Source organism: Cryptotermes secundus, unplaced genomic scaffold (assembly GCF_002891405.2).
Source record: "Cryptotermes secundus unplaced genomic scaffold, Csec_1.0 scaffold26, whole genome shotgun sequence".
NCBI classification, from domain to species: Eukaryota; Metazoa; Arthropoda; class Insecta; order Blattodea; family Kalotermitidae; genus Cryptotermes; species Cryptotermes secundus.
The window spans coordinates 3,876,179-3,894,314 of NW_019743656.1; the positions used below are offsets into that span (position 1 = coordinate 3,876,179).

The 18,136-nt window shown below is 42.4% G+C and overlaps 1 protein-coding gene across 7 annotated transcripts in view; it reads right to left on the reverse strand.

The window, feature by feature from the left end:
* Positions 1-18,136, reverse strand: part of LOC111874180 — an 801,454-nt gene that overhangs the window by 42,479 nt on the left and 740,839 nt on the right. For all 7 annotated transcript variants that reach the window (XM_033755358.1, XM_033755360.1, XM_023869458.2 and 4 more), the window contains one exon: positions 16,008-16,244. In XM_033755358.1, the coding sequence (XP_033611249.1) occupies positions 16,008-16,244 (237 nt within the window). The remainder of the gene's footprint in view (positions 1-16,007; positions 16,245-18,136) is intronic.

Below are 18,136 nucleotides of genomic sequence, written 5' to 3' on the forward strand. Positions count from 1 at the left end.
TTGAAAGTCAGTCGATGTTTCGGAGGAACATTTCACCTCCATCTTCAGGTTCGAAGAAAAATTCAAGCAAGAAACTAGCGTGAAGCAGGTAGCAAAGAGAGCCAGTATATAGGGTCATATGGCAAGATAGATGATGAAAGATGAATTTGAATGCGGTTAGAATAAATCTCTCGGTCGACTAATTGAGGTAAAATGCAGGAATTTTCCTGCAGGGAAAAGCCCGAGTAAGGACAACCGATGCGGATGGAACCGAGGACCTCTCGAATGCAAGTCTACATCAGTGAAAGGCAGAGCTATCCCTGTAACAGACCGTGGAGGCCCATATGATTGTTGAGACGTTGAGGTTGCCATTATTTTTTAGAAAATCGGCTCACAGATGGCGGTGAGGCTGTTAGCCTACCCGCCGGTCGCCCTTTATTACCCAGGAAGATTCCTGGTACTCATTTCTGTTAGAAACTGAGTAGACCCCAGGGCCATAGTGCGGCTGGAGAGATTAGGTCAATTGAAAAATCGAATGCTCTCATAGGGAATCAAAGCTGGGATGTTCCGGCTTGTAGCGTAGTGCCTCAACCAACTACGCTACCGTGTCCCCCTGCTCCCTCTACATCAGTGTACTGTGCGCATCCACTGTACTTTGAACTTCGTTTTAGGCGTCCCACGCAATGACAGTCCAATCATAACATCCATTTATAAAAAAAAATACAAGTATCAAGAGGCTTTTCTGAATAAGAATTTTTCTTTAAATTACATCTGACAACAAAGCGTCCATTATTGGCAGAACCTAAAGAATTAATGCTACTCCCGCCCAGCGCGTGCAGCGCTCTAGGGGCTCACTGTGTTTTCCATGGAATGCACTCATTACGACTTTACTGTATACAGAGGAACAAAGAAATTAATACGAAATAATTTATTATATGTACAATAATAATGTACTTTCCATGCTGTCACTAACAGTACGTGTGTGCTGCCTGATAAAGTTATGAAGAGGTCAATGTAGGCTATCTCAGAATTGTTCAAGTCGAAATGATTTACAGCAAATCAATAGGAATTCAATTGCGCATTGACATTAAACACGCTTATGCTTTCAGCAAGCCAGGTATAATCTAATCACGTGATATCAATAAGTAAAGTAGCACAATGCTAATTGATTCTTAATTTATTTAAGGACTGCAGACTCGTGTAACGTAGAATGGCATCATTACGAGCGACAGGCTGAATTAATTAATTAATGGCTTGTTGGATTCGATAGTTGACGACGAAGAGTAGTACTTTCTGGGATATGACGCGGTGTAATCCGGCAGAAATTCACCGACGTTTCGGAGGAACTCACTACTTTAATCCTAAAGGATGGAGGCAGTATTCTGGCGTATAGACCCGTTGTTACGCAAAGACCTCGAAACAAACACCGACGCAACGGCATGTTAAACACGCCTTTATAACAATACAGTTACTGCTGGAAACGGTGTTATGCAGTCCGTTGCTAGACAGCTGCAACAGTTTGATTACAACATGGAAACGGGGAGCGTGTTTTCTATGTGGTTCGTGTTGATGAGTTTTGTTGAAGACAATTGGGGCGATCACGGGGCCTGACGCCAAGACGAACTGATTGGTCAGTCGTAAAGTAACTTAGACTTTGACCCAGTTAGTTTAAAGCCTGCGAAGAGAAAACTAGGAGGCTCTTGTGAAATGGCCGCCAACCTGGGTAGTTAGGCAGTTGTCAGTTGTGATTTCTGTTCTGCAAGGGAAGCTGTGAAGATAGAACCTGAGCGTGTGATGCTGAAAAATCTCCGTTGTTAGAAGCTGTTGCCAGGGAACGGCTGATGAAGACATAGCTGGCTGGGAAAAGGCTTAGCGGGTGCTGTGATAGTTTCTTAAGCGTGAAGATTAACGATAGCGCTGTAATTATTTGTAGTTCCGAGTGGTGTAAGTGCTCAATACCCATTCACCAATCCATAACCAGTCTATAGCCATCCGTAAAGAGTGATAGTATGTTCCTCCGAAACGTCGGCGAACTTATACAGCTTGCCTCCACCTTAAATGTGGAGAGAGAACGTTCCTTCAGAACATCACTTAACTTATACCAGACTACATGGCGTTATATTCAACGAGTATTATTCCTTATAGTTACAAGTCAGTAGTTCACCGACGTTTCGGAAGAGCGTAATAAGTTCACTTGGATGGAGACGGGGGCATTGCGTTCCTGCGAAACGTCATCGAACTTTTATCGGACTTCACGGAGTCACATTCCTTAAGATGGTTTCACTTTAGGGACACGGTCAATCAGAATGTCTAAAAATTTGAAAACAGCGAATGATGAAGTGGAAAGGATGTGGAAAGAAGCGGTCGTGGTATAATTTGAGGTGCTATCGCAGAATTTGTCTGGATGGACTGCGGAAAACCATGAAACGCCTCTCATGATAGGTATTGCCCGGGGCGAGATTCGAATGCGAGTACGTCACGAATACAATCCGCAGCATTACCGCTATGCCAACCTGCCAGATGCACAACTTGGTATTCCTTTATATGCCCTAGTGGTGCCAACCACCGATCTGTAAATCCCCTAAACAAAAGGACATAGTTTTTGGTATGCTTCTGTTAACGGTTTGTACTGACGTCAGATGCTCTCCTATTCCTCGTGGGTCTGCGCTCCTCACTGCGACAGGCATCGTGTTAACGCGTTACGCATACGCTCGGGAGGGGCTCGGTTTGAATTTCGACTGGAACACTTACTGTTATGAGGTTCCTGGTGCTTCTCTCAGTCCTTGAGGCAAATTCCGATATAATGCCTCAATTAGACCACGATAATTTCCTTTCCAATTCATAATATATCTTTCTCCTACCATTCACAGTTATAGCAGAAGTACCGTGAGCGTCGTAAAGGAGCCCATCAGTAAAAGACAGACTCCCGTTCTTGTCTATTGTTTGTCTCTCGCTTCCATTTTTTTCATTTCCAGTTCTCGTAAAGTATTCGAGCCATTCAGTCTGGACCTTCCCACTTTTCTTCCACGTCTTGGCTTCCTTTCAAAAGTTCTCTTGTCCTGCCTTGTCTGATCCGTCCCAACCACCAAAACCTTCTCCTGATAACTGCAAGATGGCAGCCTGATGCTAACGGCTACGAAAATCTGTGGCTACTTCACGACTCTTATTATCGAGACTATACAGCGTCGGATGAGAGACTGATAAAACATGGTAAAAAGTAAAGCTATCCCTGGAACAGGCCGTGGAAGCCCATAGGATTTGGGACGTCGAGGCTCCCACATTTTCTAGAAAATCGGCTCACAGATGGTGGTGAGGTTGCCAGCCTTAGGCGCCGGACGTCCTTTACCGCCAGAAAGATTCCTGGTACTCATTTCTGTTAGAGGCTGAGTCGACCCCAGGCCCATAGTACGGTTGGAGGGATTAGATCAACTGAAAAATTCAATGAGCTCATCGGGAATGGATCCGCGACCTTCCTGCTTGTAGCATAGTGCCTCAACTAACTACGTTACCCCGTATGTATGTATGTAAGGACGTAAGCAAGACTGATGCCAAATAGTGACGTCACTTCTGAGACACAGTGCGACTCGTTTTGAAATTCGAAGCAGACAATGTTGAGACGCACGAACGAATTACGAAGTGTATTACCCAAGTTGCTCCATAAAGAGTTTATCCGAGGCGAGCATTTGATATGCAGGACATAGAACCGAGGGCATCAACGAGCTATGTCACTACTTTAATATTCTTCTAGTACACTGACCTATTTCGGCTCATAACCTTTCTGTATATACCCAAAGTAACATAACGGCAAGATTTACAGCCCCGAAATTACGCAATTACAAGTTAGCATAGTAACAAATTGTAAAGTTAAGTTGAACAGTGGTCGTTTCCGGATATCGTGCCTATTATGTGAGTACTGATAATATTTTGACCTTGATATGTCAACTGCAGTAATACTATGAACAGGACACAGTTTACGATTAACTATTTTTGCGTGTTATTTGTGGGAGACGGCGTTAAAATTCAATGGTAACGTGTGATTCGATAACAAGTAGGGCTGGAAAGGAATGAGGGAGAAAGAGGAGGATAATAATAGAACGAAAGTTTATATAACAGATGACGAGACTTCCCGTTGATGTCAACGGGCGTCACACCAGTTAATTTTTAACTTATTTGTGGGACTCAACTGGACAGGAGATCGGCTTATCAAAAGACAATATTATTTTTAATATTATTACCATATTTAAAAACGCCGTTCTGATCAAGCGGTTACGTTTTCTTCTGAATTTTGGGAGTGAAGCTAACCTATAAATCCATATATAGTTGAAATTAGGATTGTGCAGCTACACCTCTACAGTTCAATGCGTCTTCATGGAATTATGTTTAATTACGCACAGCTTTAACACTATTTTCACAATTCTTTCTTGGAGGCGCCAGTAAAATTCCTGGACTCTTTGTTTATTTTAGTTCTCGATTTGTTTCACAATTCTCTGCTTTACGGTATCGCTGTGATGGTGCGGCAACTTCTCCGACAGCAGAGATGAGCGTGTAGTCTGTGAGGAGCGTTCTAGGCGTCACTGATGAAGACAGCGTCATACAGGCCACTCGTAACAGAATGGAAAGAGTACTAAAAGTACCTTCTCGCACGTGGTGACGTGTAGTTTAAGCTCACGATATTTCGGAAGAACGTTGGTGAACTACCAAACTTCCTACATCTTCATGGATGTGGACAGTACTTTCCTCCGAAACATCGGTGAACTACACACCAAGGCGACTGGTATTCGACCTCATGTCAGGTCGTGTAGGACTTTTGATGGATGCTTTGCTCATGGGGAGCTCCTTCTCTCACTAATTCGATTCCCCTTGCCAATTCCCATTCTACCAACTGCTCCATATTCATTAATCATCCTATTACTGATTCTATATAGTTTCACCGAAAGCGTCGTTAAACGGCAAACTTAAACTTAACAGAATTACAGTCCAGACAATATTACACTTCATAGATGCCGCTGTAATTCACCGACGTTTCGGCGGAACCTATTCAGGGTAGTGGGGTTATCCAAGCGGTTGCTGCTGTTTCTCGTTGATTATTTTCTTGACTTAGTATGTAGTAGGTAGTACATTCCTCCGAAACGTCTGTGAACCCCAGTCGGATTACACGGCATCACGTCTCGGAAGATGTTCGTCGCCGTGAGAACATAAATTCCAAGTTTAAAATTCGTGTTATGAATGTAGACTGGATTAACTCACGGCAAGGTAGAGTAGCGGTCACTTCTGAACATGAAATTGAGACTTACTTCTCATAGAAGTAGGGAAAATTCTTAACTAGTTGAGTGTCTGTTAATTATTTAGGCAGGACTCTGCCCCACTCATCCGGTAATAGTAACGCATATGTTCACATAACGATGCGAGCTTCATTGCAGTTTACAGAGTTCCTTACATCAGACGGTATGTTACATTACAGAAGGCTGAGAACGTAAAAAAGAAATTATTTTCTCGTCCCTTATGCCCTTATTCCTCCCAGAACTTTGCTCATCCCGAGAGCACGCGAGTCTTTCAGCTCGCAGTGTTGCCAAACTAGCTATCATCTCCACTAACTCGCCCTTGTAACTTGTCTCTGTAATGATTTTTCTTGGAGTGTTATGGGATCCGTTGTTGAGCGTGGAATGCGAATGGTGATGTATGGATGGTGTGGCCCATTTCAAGGCGGGGAAGCACTAAAGTGTGTGAAGAGAAGCCTTTTTATACCCTTTCAAGTGAAACAGGATAAAAAGAACGTTACATTCTGACCACAGACAGCGTTAGTTTTCTTTCTGGATTGTTCTATGATGCTGTCGGTATCAAGAATTTACAGCGTCAAATGGTTGGATGATGAATGACGGATTGATAAGGATTTTGAAGGAAGAGACAGTAATCTAACTGACCGTATTGCCCTGCCTTGCCTATTTATCTGAAGGGAATGAGGAATACTACTGATAATCCTCAGCCAGGATAGCCGGTGTTCCATCCGAGATTCGAACCGATCACTTCCAGAATGAGTAGAAAGAGTTAGCGCTCTGCTAACCCGCTCAGTGACGTCACGTCTGTGTCTTGCTTAAGGACAGTGGAAAGCAATGGAATATCTGATTCAAGATGGCGAATAACCTTAACCAAATTACTGGGATTATAATGTTTATGGACTTTGTCCAACGTCCAAAAACACAGCAATCCCGTGTGTTATACACCATCGCCAAAACCCTTTAGAATCTTCTCACTCAAATTGTCTTAAAGGGGTAAGTCTGTTGACAAGTATTCTGGCTGTTACTCCTTAGGAGGAAATCATGTTGTCTCCCATGCTTTCTAACACAAGAAAAAACAGCCACTACAGAGATTTCTGTGCTTCTATTGGTTCGCTCAGGGTCCCTACTCCGACATTCTTCCACGTTCTGTTTATTCTGTTTGACGCTTACTTGACTTACTCTTCGACCCTGAAGATGGAGGCAGTACTTTCTTCCTAAACGTCGCCAAACATCTACTAGACTACACATCTCAGAAAATAAAATAACTGGACACAATCCTGGAGTCTCTTCTTATTTCTGAGGTTCTCACAGCGGTGGTTTTGAGGTGCTCTATCTTCTAGAATAAAACGCTGCAAGTCAACCAAAGTTTCAGAGGAATATAACTTCTCCATCTTTAGGATCGAATAAGCCAAGCAACGTATCAGCGCCAAAGCAGGTGGCAAGCAGCATAATCGGCTAGCCGGAAATTTGGGAGGGAAATGTACGAGCGGACCTCAGTTCCCATTGGCTCGTCGTGGGCCAGAATGGAACTCCTGGGCTCTCACACGACCACAGAGCGAACCGATAGGAAGTAAGAACATGAGTTTTGATGGCCTTGAGAAGGGGCGGTTTGACTGGTCTAGGAAAAAGTTAGGGGAAAAGTGTAAGGGTGTTTCGGGCAGGGAACCAACGTGTAAGGGAGTGAGACACAGGCATGGATTGGGGATTGAGACAACAGAGTTAAAGCAGGGAAGGTGGACTACTAGGGTGAGGGTTGGTGAGTGCCCCCACAGGGCATATTTTGTGCCCTGATAAGAGCAGTGTGCACAGATCTGCGTGGCCACGCGGAGAACCCTAATGTGCTGTCATTTGACTGAGGTTTCCAACGATGAAAATTTTCAACGGCCTCCTAAGACAGAAGACAGCCTCCCTGTTCATATTAATGGGTTAGAGCTTATGTTCAGTCGCCTCCCTGATGATGTGACACATATAACAGGGTTTCGAACTGTTTTATGGAAGGTGGCAGCGTATAGTCCGGTAATTTTTACAGGCGTTTCGGAGGAACGTACAGTTTCCACCTTCAAGGTCGAAGAGTAAGCCAAGGAAGGAGTCAGCATGAGGTAGGCAAGAAACGGCGAGCGCGTACATTTATCAGAAACGTCGCTAAACATATATCGGACTACACGGCGTCACAACCCAGAGGAAAATATTCTTCACAGTCATTGCCGTCCGTCAGAACCCTGGCTCTCACCTCAGATATTTAAACTTTACAACCCACTAAACTGACACTAAATATAACCTCTGAGAAAAGTACATGAACTATAGCATGCCAGTGCTTCGGCACGCGATAACGAGATTTATCGGCCATAGAGTGAGAGCCCGTTCTGACCTTTCAGATAGCGTGTGCACTTATATACAGGGTGTTCAATGGGCGTTACCGATTAAAGGCATTCTTACTATTATTTCTGTCGGTAGCTCAGAACATATAGTGCCGAATGGCGTTCTGAAGGAAGCGGTTATATTCCGTTATTTATGTGGAGGGTCTGCAGAAAACCATGACGTACTTGCGAATATAGTTGGTATCCGTAGCGATTACAAGTCAGAAACCGTAATGCCTCTGCCAATTTGCTTGGGGTACTAATATTAGCAGGAACATGAGAAATGTGACCTTGCAGTAGCATCTGTTCGGGACTATCCTGTACTGAAACGATATCTATACGTTTGCTCGGTCTTCTGTAACGCGGTAATCACTCGATACTTGGAGCTGTGCATATTAGTATGAATTTAACTGAAAATACATAATTTTTACCGTCAACGCAACAATAGTTTATTATTTATATAGCACACATTACATGTTTCGACCTCAAATGTTTCATCTTAAGGTGCTGCAAGTTTCTCACACAATATTACCGAAAATTGCAGCAACTGAAGATGATCCATTTAATGAGTGCTATATAAATAAATAATTACGTATTGTTGCGTTGAGGGTAAAAATTATATATGTTCATTGTATACAAGCAACAGGATGCAATCCTTAAAAATAAGAGAATAAAAAATATGAATTTCACATCTGAACGTGACTGTTTTTGTTAATATTACGTGTAACCAGCTGAGTGAGGCAGAGTTCTGCTTGTATAGTTAACATATTCTCAGATAGGCAAGAGATATACCTCCTTTTTGTGCTCAAAGCTGTCCGCTATTGGACTTATCGCCAGCGAACTAAATCGAGTTCACTTCCTTATGTCCCGTTTCTTTAAGGCGAGTTCTATTGCTGGATTTAAGTTTCTAATGGATATGACTATGAAAGTACAAGTGCCAGGGATAACCTGTAGTTATCCGACGTTTCGGAGGAATGTGCTGCCTCCAACTTCAGGATCGAAGTGTAAGTCAAGCAAGTAAGGAATATAAGTAGGCAGGGAACAGAAAGTAAACAAGGATACTGCATCTATATCTTATAACAGTGCCACAGTTCAAGCAATTAGACCCTGGTTTCTTAATGGGGAGACCATGGTTCAATCCCGGACAACTTCATGTGACATTCATGTCAGATGAATTGACACTAGAGGAGGTTCGGTTTTCCTATACTAACCACCATTCCCCCATTCCTCTATACTCATCTATCACCGCTCCCTGAGGTGTGAGCCCTGATCAGGCAGCACATTATTTCTCGGTCTTGAAGTTCGAGGTTCGATCTCAGACTCGGCACGTGAATGGTTGCAGAGTGGCGAAGTTGTAATAAAACAGTCCTTAATTTCTATCCTGCTCGAATAAATCTATTTGTAAGTAGTAGTTTGCATCGACCGAGAATCAGTGACGCCTACAATACCTCACATAGACTACACGCATCACTGTGCTGTCGGAGAAGTTGCCGAACAATAACGGCGATACCGTAAAGCAGAGATTTCAGACCATTAATGAAGCAGCCCTAGAACTAAAACTTGGGGGTTCTAGAACTTTAATGGCCGTTCATAGTGGCCGCTCGGTCTAAGGCATGAACCGTCTTCGCCCGCTCTAATACTGGATGCTGGGTTCGAATCCCACTCGAGGCATGGATGTCTGTGTGAATTTATTTTGTGTGTAGGCAGCGGCCTTGCTACAGGCTGAACCCCAGTCCAAGGAGTCCTACCGACTGCGTATAGATAAAGAAACTGAAAAAGCGGCCAAGATCCACAAGGGCTGTAGAGCAACAGGCAGAACTTTAATGACATTTCCAGGAAGCGGTTTTAAAAGTTATTGCGTTTAATTAGGCATCAACACATTAATACGTATGGGGGAGTGGAGGTACAGCTGCACAAATTCTTAACCTAAACAGGTTACTTACTTACTTACTTACTTACTCATGGAGCTGAGCCCTTCTTGAGGAGCCGCCAATTCTGCAGCTACTCAAGAATTTCCCAGCATTTTATGGAAGCCGACGTTTCATTACCGTGTTCGCAAGAGCCCTCCACTGGTCCCTATCCTGAGCCAGATCTATCCAATCCATCCCATCCCATCCTATATCTCTAAGATCAATTCTAATATTGTCCACCCACCTACGCCTTGGTTTCCTTGTGGTCTCTATCCTTCTGGCTTTCCCACCAATATTCTATACGCATTCCTCGTCTCCCCAATTCGTGCTACATGACCTGCCAACCTCATCCTCCTTGTCTTGATCATTCTAATTATACTTGGAGAAGAGTACAAGTTATGAAGCTCCTCATTAGGTTAACAAAAAAATGTTTCGGTGTATTTAATGTTTTACCAACTGCATAGGTTACGTAGAGTCGAATGGCAAGATAAACATGTATCATTAGCATAGATACCGTTGACATATCAACGAGAGTTGGTGTTATCAGTATTCCTATTGAATTTTGGATATAGATTCTACCGAGAAACATTTTTTGTGCAATTTGTCTTGCTTATGAAATAAACACAGTCAGCAGTTAGAAGGACAGCTACATTTACAGTAGGATAATAAACTTTGCAGAATAACAATGCCCACTATACGATGCTGCTATCTAGAGGTATGTTAAGGCGAACCCTGCAGTAACGACTCGAGCGTATTTTACGTTGTACTATACTATCATCATCTTCTGCTATTATTCGTAATTAAAACCAGATATGGTTGCTTATATGCATAATGACGCAACAGTCTTTAATGCAGAAGCACAAAAGATGAACTGAGAATAAAGTGGATTATATGATTCGCAGCTACGCGATAGCACATTCCCAGCACATACAGCGCATGTAGGCTTGAGTTTCTCTCGGCGGTGGTTACAAAGAATTGTCTTCTGGGGAATAACACCGTGTAGTCCGTTGAAAGCCAACCGATGTTTCGGAGGAACATATCACCTCCATCCTCAGGGTCCAAGAATAAGCCAAGCCAAAACCTAGCGTTAGAGCAGGTAGCAAGCAGAGTTATGCTGGTTTTTTGCTTGGGTTATTCTTCGATCCTAAAGATCTCTTTACGGACATATTTAGCCTGTGGAAATCTTAATGTTCTCACACTGATGGTGCCTTAACTCTCATTTCTTAATTGTCTTATTATTCGAACCTAAAGATGGAGACGACATATTCCTCCGAAACATCGATTGATTTTCAACGGGCTACATGGCGTAATACGGCAGTAGATAGAACTCTTCGGCCATAGGAAATCTGTAAATTTCTTGTTAGAATTCTATTTAGATCTAGTCACCAATATCATCTTCATTATACAAATTAGCAAACAAAACATTCATATGTAAGATTTGAGGCTTTCACGTGAGACCGTGAGAACCGGTAAAAGCAGACCAATCTGCTTTTACCGGTTCTCACGGTCTCTTCGCTTACGGATTTCTTATATTTTTCCTTCTACCCTGAAGATGGAGGCGATACGTTCCTCCGAAACGTCGGTTAACACCACATATACACGGTGGCAAATCCCAGAAGACTGCTCTCTTCAAAACATTCATAGTACAACTAACAAAGTGTTCATTCCAATAGCACAGACTTGTATTATTGTTACTTTTGCTGCCTTTACATATTTTTATGGCGAACGTGTTACTTAAGTGTAATGTATATTCTTCCTGCCTTAAATTCTTAGGATATATTGTATTTAGACATCCTGTTGCATTATTATAACTCTTGTAGTGCTTAAGTGAGAACGAGGTATAAGCAAGGGGCAAAACGTAACCACAACAACGGGCTTACATATAGAAAACAACAGACCGCTGCAATATAGACATCCAAGGAAAGGATCGAAACATATGTTTCGACGAGTGGACGACGCCTAGTGTGGTGTAAAAAATTTTTTAAATTAAAAATTTTAATGAATTTTAACAGAAGTAAATTACAACGTATGGGAAAAGGTAAAATTACAGCTATCCCTGTAACAGGCCGTGGAGGGCCACAGGGTTGTGAGACGTCGAGGCTCCCACATTTTCTAGACAATCAGCTCACAGATTACGGTAGATTTGTCAGCCTTAAGCGCCGGCCACCGTTTAACGTGCAGGAAAATTCATGGCAGAGGCTGCGTCGACTCCAGGGTCATTGTGCCGCTTGGAAGGATTAGGTCAATTGAAACAAATCTGCCTCATTTTGAATCGAACTCGCGACCTTCCGGTTTGTAGCATAGTGCCTCACCCAACTATGCTACCGCGTATGATAATTGAACTAATGTTACATGTGAAGTGAATGAGTGACATTCAATACAGTATAACAGTTTTGGCAAATTAAAACACCTGATGATGGCCGGTTGGAGCTGAAACATGTTGTGAAAGGGACGTGTAAGGGAACGAATACAAATAGTTGCATTGTTGATAGAACTGTATTGTGTTTGAGTTCTTAAGATATAGCCTCAGCGTTTCGCGTCAGCGTTATATTTGTAATCATTGATTTACAACAAAAAATATAAAATAATATATTTAAGTATGTTCATAACCTATCGATGCACCAAATTTCGCATACCGATCTCCAATATTCATTAGTTATCTCCAGAAAACTAAGCACTGAAGAAATTTGTTATGATACAGCCATACTATTTGGACTTCTTTACATTCTACAAATAAGTACTTCAACGAACAACGCACATTTTTCGAAGATAAGGTATCTTACATTGCTGCAGGTCCTAAATAAGTGTCATTAATTCAGTCTCGACCTCATAAGCTTGGAGTTCGCCATGTTATTATTACTTATTTTAAAAAATAAAATACACTGCGTTGGGTTGGGCTCCATTGGCACATGGTTCACAGGGCGTTTCGTAAAATTAGATCATGTGGCTTAAATGTTGAAGGGGGACAAACACAAGACATACAGATGGCACGGTGATCACATAAGCTCATATAAAGAAGAAAACTGGGTAAATATACGAAGAGATGGAAATAGAGTTACATCCGAATTAATAAAATTGTGGACAGATTAAAAGGAAAGTCTGCGTTTATAGCTAATTTCTAAATAAAGCATTGTCTTTTGGGACGTGGCGCTATGTGGTCCTGTAAAATTTAACCAACGTTTCGGAGGAATATAATGCGTCCATCTTCAGGATCTTAAAGTAAACCAAATAAGAATCCAGAAAAAGTTTGACTCAAATTATTCGTAAACAACTTGAGACTGAAGAGTATTACCGCTTGGGATGTGACGCCGTTTATTTGGACAACACTTCCTTCCTGATTTGTGGGCTTAATCTTAGAAATCTGAAGACAGAGGCCAGCGAGTTTCTACCACACTACACGGCATCACATCCCAGAATATAGAGCTCTCGATAGTCGCCATTGTGGAAACCGAATATAAAACACAGTTTCTAGCAATTCTGTTATAAATATAATCTATACATGTGAAGGCGATATCCACAGAAGCATATGAACCTAACCTAACATTTCACTGTGACAGCTTCACTAGGGGCGAGTACATTTAGGCAGCCAATTCAAATCACGTTCGGCTGGGAACTTATCCACACAAATTGGATAGTAGCACCTTATCGATAAGTATCGATTGAAACAAACTAATCACTGCCCCTCACACCACAGTAAAGCCAGTGTTCCCCAGGCTAATAGGCCGTTGCAGGCGATCAAATATGCAACACGGTTTGCAGTCCAATTTAATTTCAGCTGAAAGCCTGTGTACTCTGATTTTAAACGTAACGCGGTGATTAGTTCTGCTTTAGATTTTGAGAGGCTTGCTACGGGGCAAGAAGGCTCTGTCGCAATTACAGTTCTCTACGTTGACACGTGTTTCATAACATAGGGGTGCCCAAAATAGCACCACAATTCTTAAGTAGGTAATATTCTTTTTTTTTTTAAGGATTTATTTACTTACTTGTAGTTTTATTTTGTTGGATCTGACTTTCTCATAGTGGCGGCTATGACAACTGCTGCCATCCGGGATATTACGCCGTGTAGTCTAGTAAATATTCACCCTCGAAGACTAATAATGAATCTGCCTTAATGGTCATGACAAGCTGCTAAATAAGCAACAGGCTCACTCAGGTTACTATTTGGCTCTTCATCGTCACTTGCTTTGGGTAGCATATCTTCGAGCCTGAAGATGGACGAATCGCGATTCTCCGAAATGTTAAACCTCTACAGAAACACAAAGGGTCGCATCCTAGGAGATATACTGTTCTTCATTGGCCGAGTCAGTATAGTGACCGGCTATGGTATGGAGAGCCGGGGTTCGAATCCCGGCAGGAGAACATTTTTTCTCTTCTCCACAGCGCCAAGACCGGCCATGGGACCCACACAACTTCCCATCCAATAGGTATCTGGGGCAGTTTCCCAGTAAGTAAAGCGACCGGGGCGTGAAGCTGGCCACTCACCTCCATCTAGTGATGAGGTAAAAAATTGTGGAGCTATAACTCCACTTCCCCACACGTCTACATGCCATAGTGCTTAATTAATTAAGCTCGGAGGCTTACATTACACGAAGTCTGTATATTTCAAGTCCAGTACTGTCTTTCAGGATGTGCCCTCATATAGTCTAGTAAATTCTATCGATGCTTTGGTGGAATATACTTACTTCACCTTTTCTGTATAATTACTTAATTTACTCTTCGGCCTTGAAGACGGAGACAGTAAGTAACCCGAAACGTCGGAAAACTTCTACCTGACCACAAATCTGTAGCGCCCAGGACACAGTATTCCTCTGTGCACAGTCGAATGTTCGAATAACAGTGAATAATGAGCCTAAGAGGACGTGGAAGGAAGCGGTCGTGGCATACTTGACTGCAGCTACCTCAAGTGGCTGAGGAAAACCACGGAAAAGTAAAAGTTTGACCTGTCGGTGTCCCGGCCGAGATTGGAACCGGGTACGTTATGAATGCAAGTCACAGGGTTTACCGCTTGAGCCAATCTGTTCGTCACTTTCTTAAACAAAAACTCCAATGTGTGATCTCGCGATATATTCTGTGCGCACGGCCCATTTCAATTTTTGAAATAACTGATTGATTTTCACGAATATTACTACGAACATTTACCACTAAAGGGCCATCCCGAACAACGTCGAATTCATAATTTCCTATAATCAGTAATAACAAAATAGCCGACACGCTAAACTGTATGCTGGGAACAACACTAGCGCCATTTATTTTGGGGTCTTGAAATGATGTGGAGATATATGGAACTATTGATATGGTAACCTTTCTTAGGATATACACGTAGGATAAAAACAAGGCATCCAGATAAATGTGTCCTTACTTTTCGGTTTGACGACGATAATTGTTAAAACACTGGAGACAGGCGTAATCGTGCGAAATCCGATCATGAAAAATCAAGTAATAAATATTGTTCGTAAGTCATCAACTGCTATCTACTAAGTAGGTAATTAAGTAGGTAAATAAGTAAATAATTAATTAAATAAATATTTTAATAAGAAATTATGTGCGTAAGAAGGTAAACAAGTATGCAAGCAAGTAAATTAATAATTAATTAATGGTCAGTCTGAATTTTTTCCTCAGAAGTGTGTTGAGGTGACCGTTGTGGCAGACCAACATACCAGGAAAAAAAAAACAAATATAGGATAAATGAAAGAATGAAAGAGAGGACAGAAAGATGAATGAAAGAAAAAAGAAAATGAATGGGAGAAACAAAGGAACGGAAAAGAAGAAAAACCGAAAGAAATGCAGACCGAAAGAAGGAAGAAAACAAGGGGTTTTACTCACAATTCCAAAGAGTGCAGGCATGGAACTATCAAGAGATTATGACATACACACTGTAAGAGAAGTCCTTCAGATTGAAGATTTGGCGTGAGACTAACAACTTCCCTTTAGGAAACAATATATGCTAACAAATTTAACGATGAATACTGGATGGATGATTTAGGATAATGAATAGGAAAAGGGTATAAGAAAAACATGCAAATGAAAAGTGGGTAGGAGCAAACTGAGGCAGTTAGAAGCTGTAAAGAATGATTAATAATCAAAGAAAGTAATAGAGATAGAGGTAAAAAAGGCAAATCTATCCCTGTAACAGGCAGGTTCTGAGACGTCGAGGTCCCCACATTTTCTAGAAAATCGGCTCAAAGATGGTGGTGAGGTTGTCAGCCTTAATCTCCGGCCGTTCTTTACCCCCAGGAAGATTCCTGGTACTCATTTCTGTTAGAGGCTGAATCGACCCCAGAGCCATGGAGCGGCTGGAAGGATTAGGTCAAATGAAAAATCCAACTACCTCATCGGTAATCGAACCCGCGACCTTCTCCGGTTTGTAACATAGTACCTCAACCAACTAAGCTACCGCATGCTCCGCAAAAAGATTGAGGTAAAAGAAAAATAACAGAAAATAAAGGTCACAAAATTTGTGAGCCAAGGTATTAACGTTTACTCACCGGCTGCGCACGCCAAGGATGGCCCTGACGCCAATAAACCTCGTCTTCTGTTTGCTCTGCCCCACCAGGAACACCACATCGAAGAGGCTGACGTTGTTGATGGTGTTCTCCTCATTGTTGAGGAACATGCGCGTGAAGTCCTTTGCCAGCTGATCGTAATCCTCGAATTGGTCTCGGACCGAGTCCAGCAGTGGGCTGGATGGCCGCATGTGGCCAATGGGACGCCATGACCCGCGCCTGGAATATAACACAACCTTAGTGTGACGTATGTAAGGGTTCTGAAGGATTATCTCTTTACAAAACATGAAGATTCCACAGCAGCGAAAACTTGTGATAAGTATATGCTAGGTTCCCTGACAATTTATACTTTCAAGGGGTTACAAAAGTTTCAGAGGACTCTACTGTTACTTTCTTCACGATATAAACATTTCTTTATAACCAATCAAGTCGATTCATTCAGCATCTCCTCTGACTTGCAATCAGAAGGAAAGCGATTCGAATTCCGGTCAGGATATCCATGTATCCCTAAACTTGTCACGGTATGAAGATTTGTGGTGAGCTTCATAACCCCTGTGTTCATTATCTCCAGAGGACAGTCCCGATACTTAAGCGTGTATGCCCCACAGGGCTAGTCTGGACACTGTGCAGTAGAAGAATCTACTACCTATGCCAAGAATCGAACTCCGATTTTTTTATCGTCCTATACAAAGCCTACTCACTACAGTGACTGAGCTATCCACATGACTCCCAGGGAAAGGGAACTGACTCTAACAAATTAAACTGAGAAGAGCTTCCTCTCGAGAAACTGACATGACTTCAGATCAGTAAATCCCTTGCCTTCTCCGCAACATAAGTTTCAATACCGTGTACAAACAGCCAGTTGAATCAATTCCACATCCTCGCTCTCCCTTTCTATAAAACCATGTTCACACTGTCCTTCCCGCCGAAGTCTAGTGTTCTATATATGACGAAAATAAATGGAAATATTTCAAGTCTTGCGAATTCTAGCGGCAAAACATTCACACCAAATGCTATTAAAAGCCGACTTATTTATAACAGTGGTTTATGTTACTCAAATACAAAGCTAAAGTGGTTCACAATAGCCAACAATCTGGATTGTGGAAATAGCTAAACCTGGATGAAAGTAAATTTGTCCGTGTACTTAACCAATTAAGCACTATGCCATGGAGGCTTTTAGGGGAATGGATTTATAGATCCATATTTTCTTGATCTCAACACTAGATGGAGGTGAGTGGCCAGCTTCACGTACCGGCCGCTTTACCCCGGGGAAAGAGTCCCGGTACCCAATGGGTAGGAGGCTGGGTGGCCCCCTGAGTCGATCTGGACGACGTAGAAAAGAGAAAATTATTGACCCTACCGGGACTCGAACTCCGACATCTCGGTCGCCCAGCCCGTAGCCAGTCGCTGTACCGACTTCGCTGTCCCGGCTCCCACCCTCCCTCGGTAACAATTATATTTCATTTTCCCCTTCAGGAAGGATGAGATGATCAGGGAATGCAGCATACATGGGAGAAATGAGAAATGCAAGAACAGTTCTGATAGGAAAATTGAAGGCAATAGATCATCAGGAAGAGGTCAGGATAGATGAGAGGATAATATTAAAGCAAACTTTAAGGTAAGAGGATGAGTGGGTGTGGGTTGGATTCATCTGGCTCAGGATAGGGATCAGTGGCGAGCTCTTTTGAACATAGTATTAAATTTCCAAGTTCTCTAGAAACCTGGGAATTTCTTAGCCAGCTGACCAAATGTTTGTCTTGAAGATTACTATCTTCTGTGATGCTACTCCTTGTAGTTTGTTCGAAGTTTACCGAGTTTTTGGTGGAATGTACTGCTTCCAACTTTTTTCACTGGCTCTACCGCCCTCCTTGGACCATGGCCTCTGATTTTCAGTTTCATGATTATTTTACAGACGGTAGGACTCCTTGGACGAGGGATCAGCTCGTCAAAATGCCTCTAACTAAACACAGGACAAAACAAACACAGAATAAACATATACACATACCAAATATCCATGCATTGTGTGGGATTCGAACCCACTATCCAGGGTTCCGAGCAAGCGAAGACAGTACATGCCTTAGACTGCTCGGCTACCGAGACCGGAACTGCCT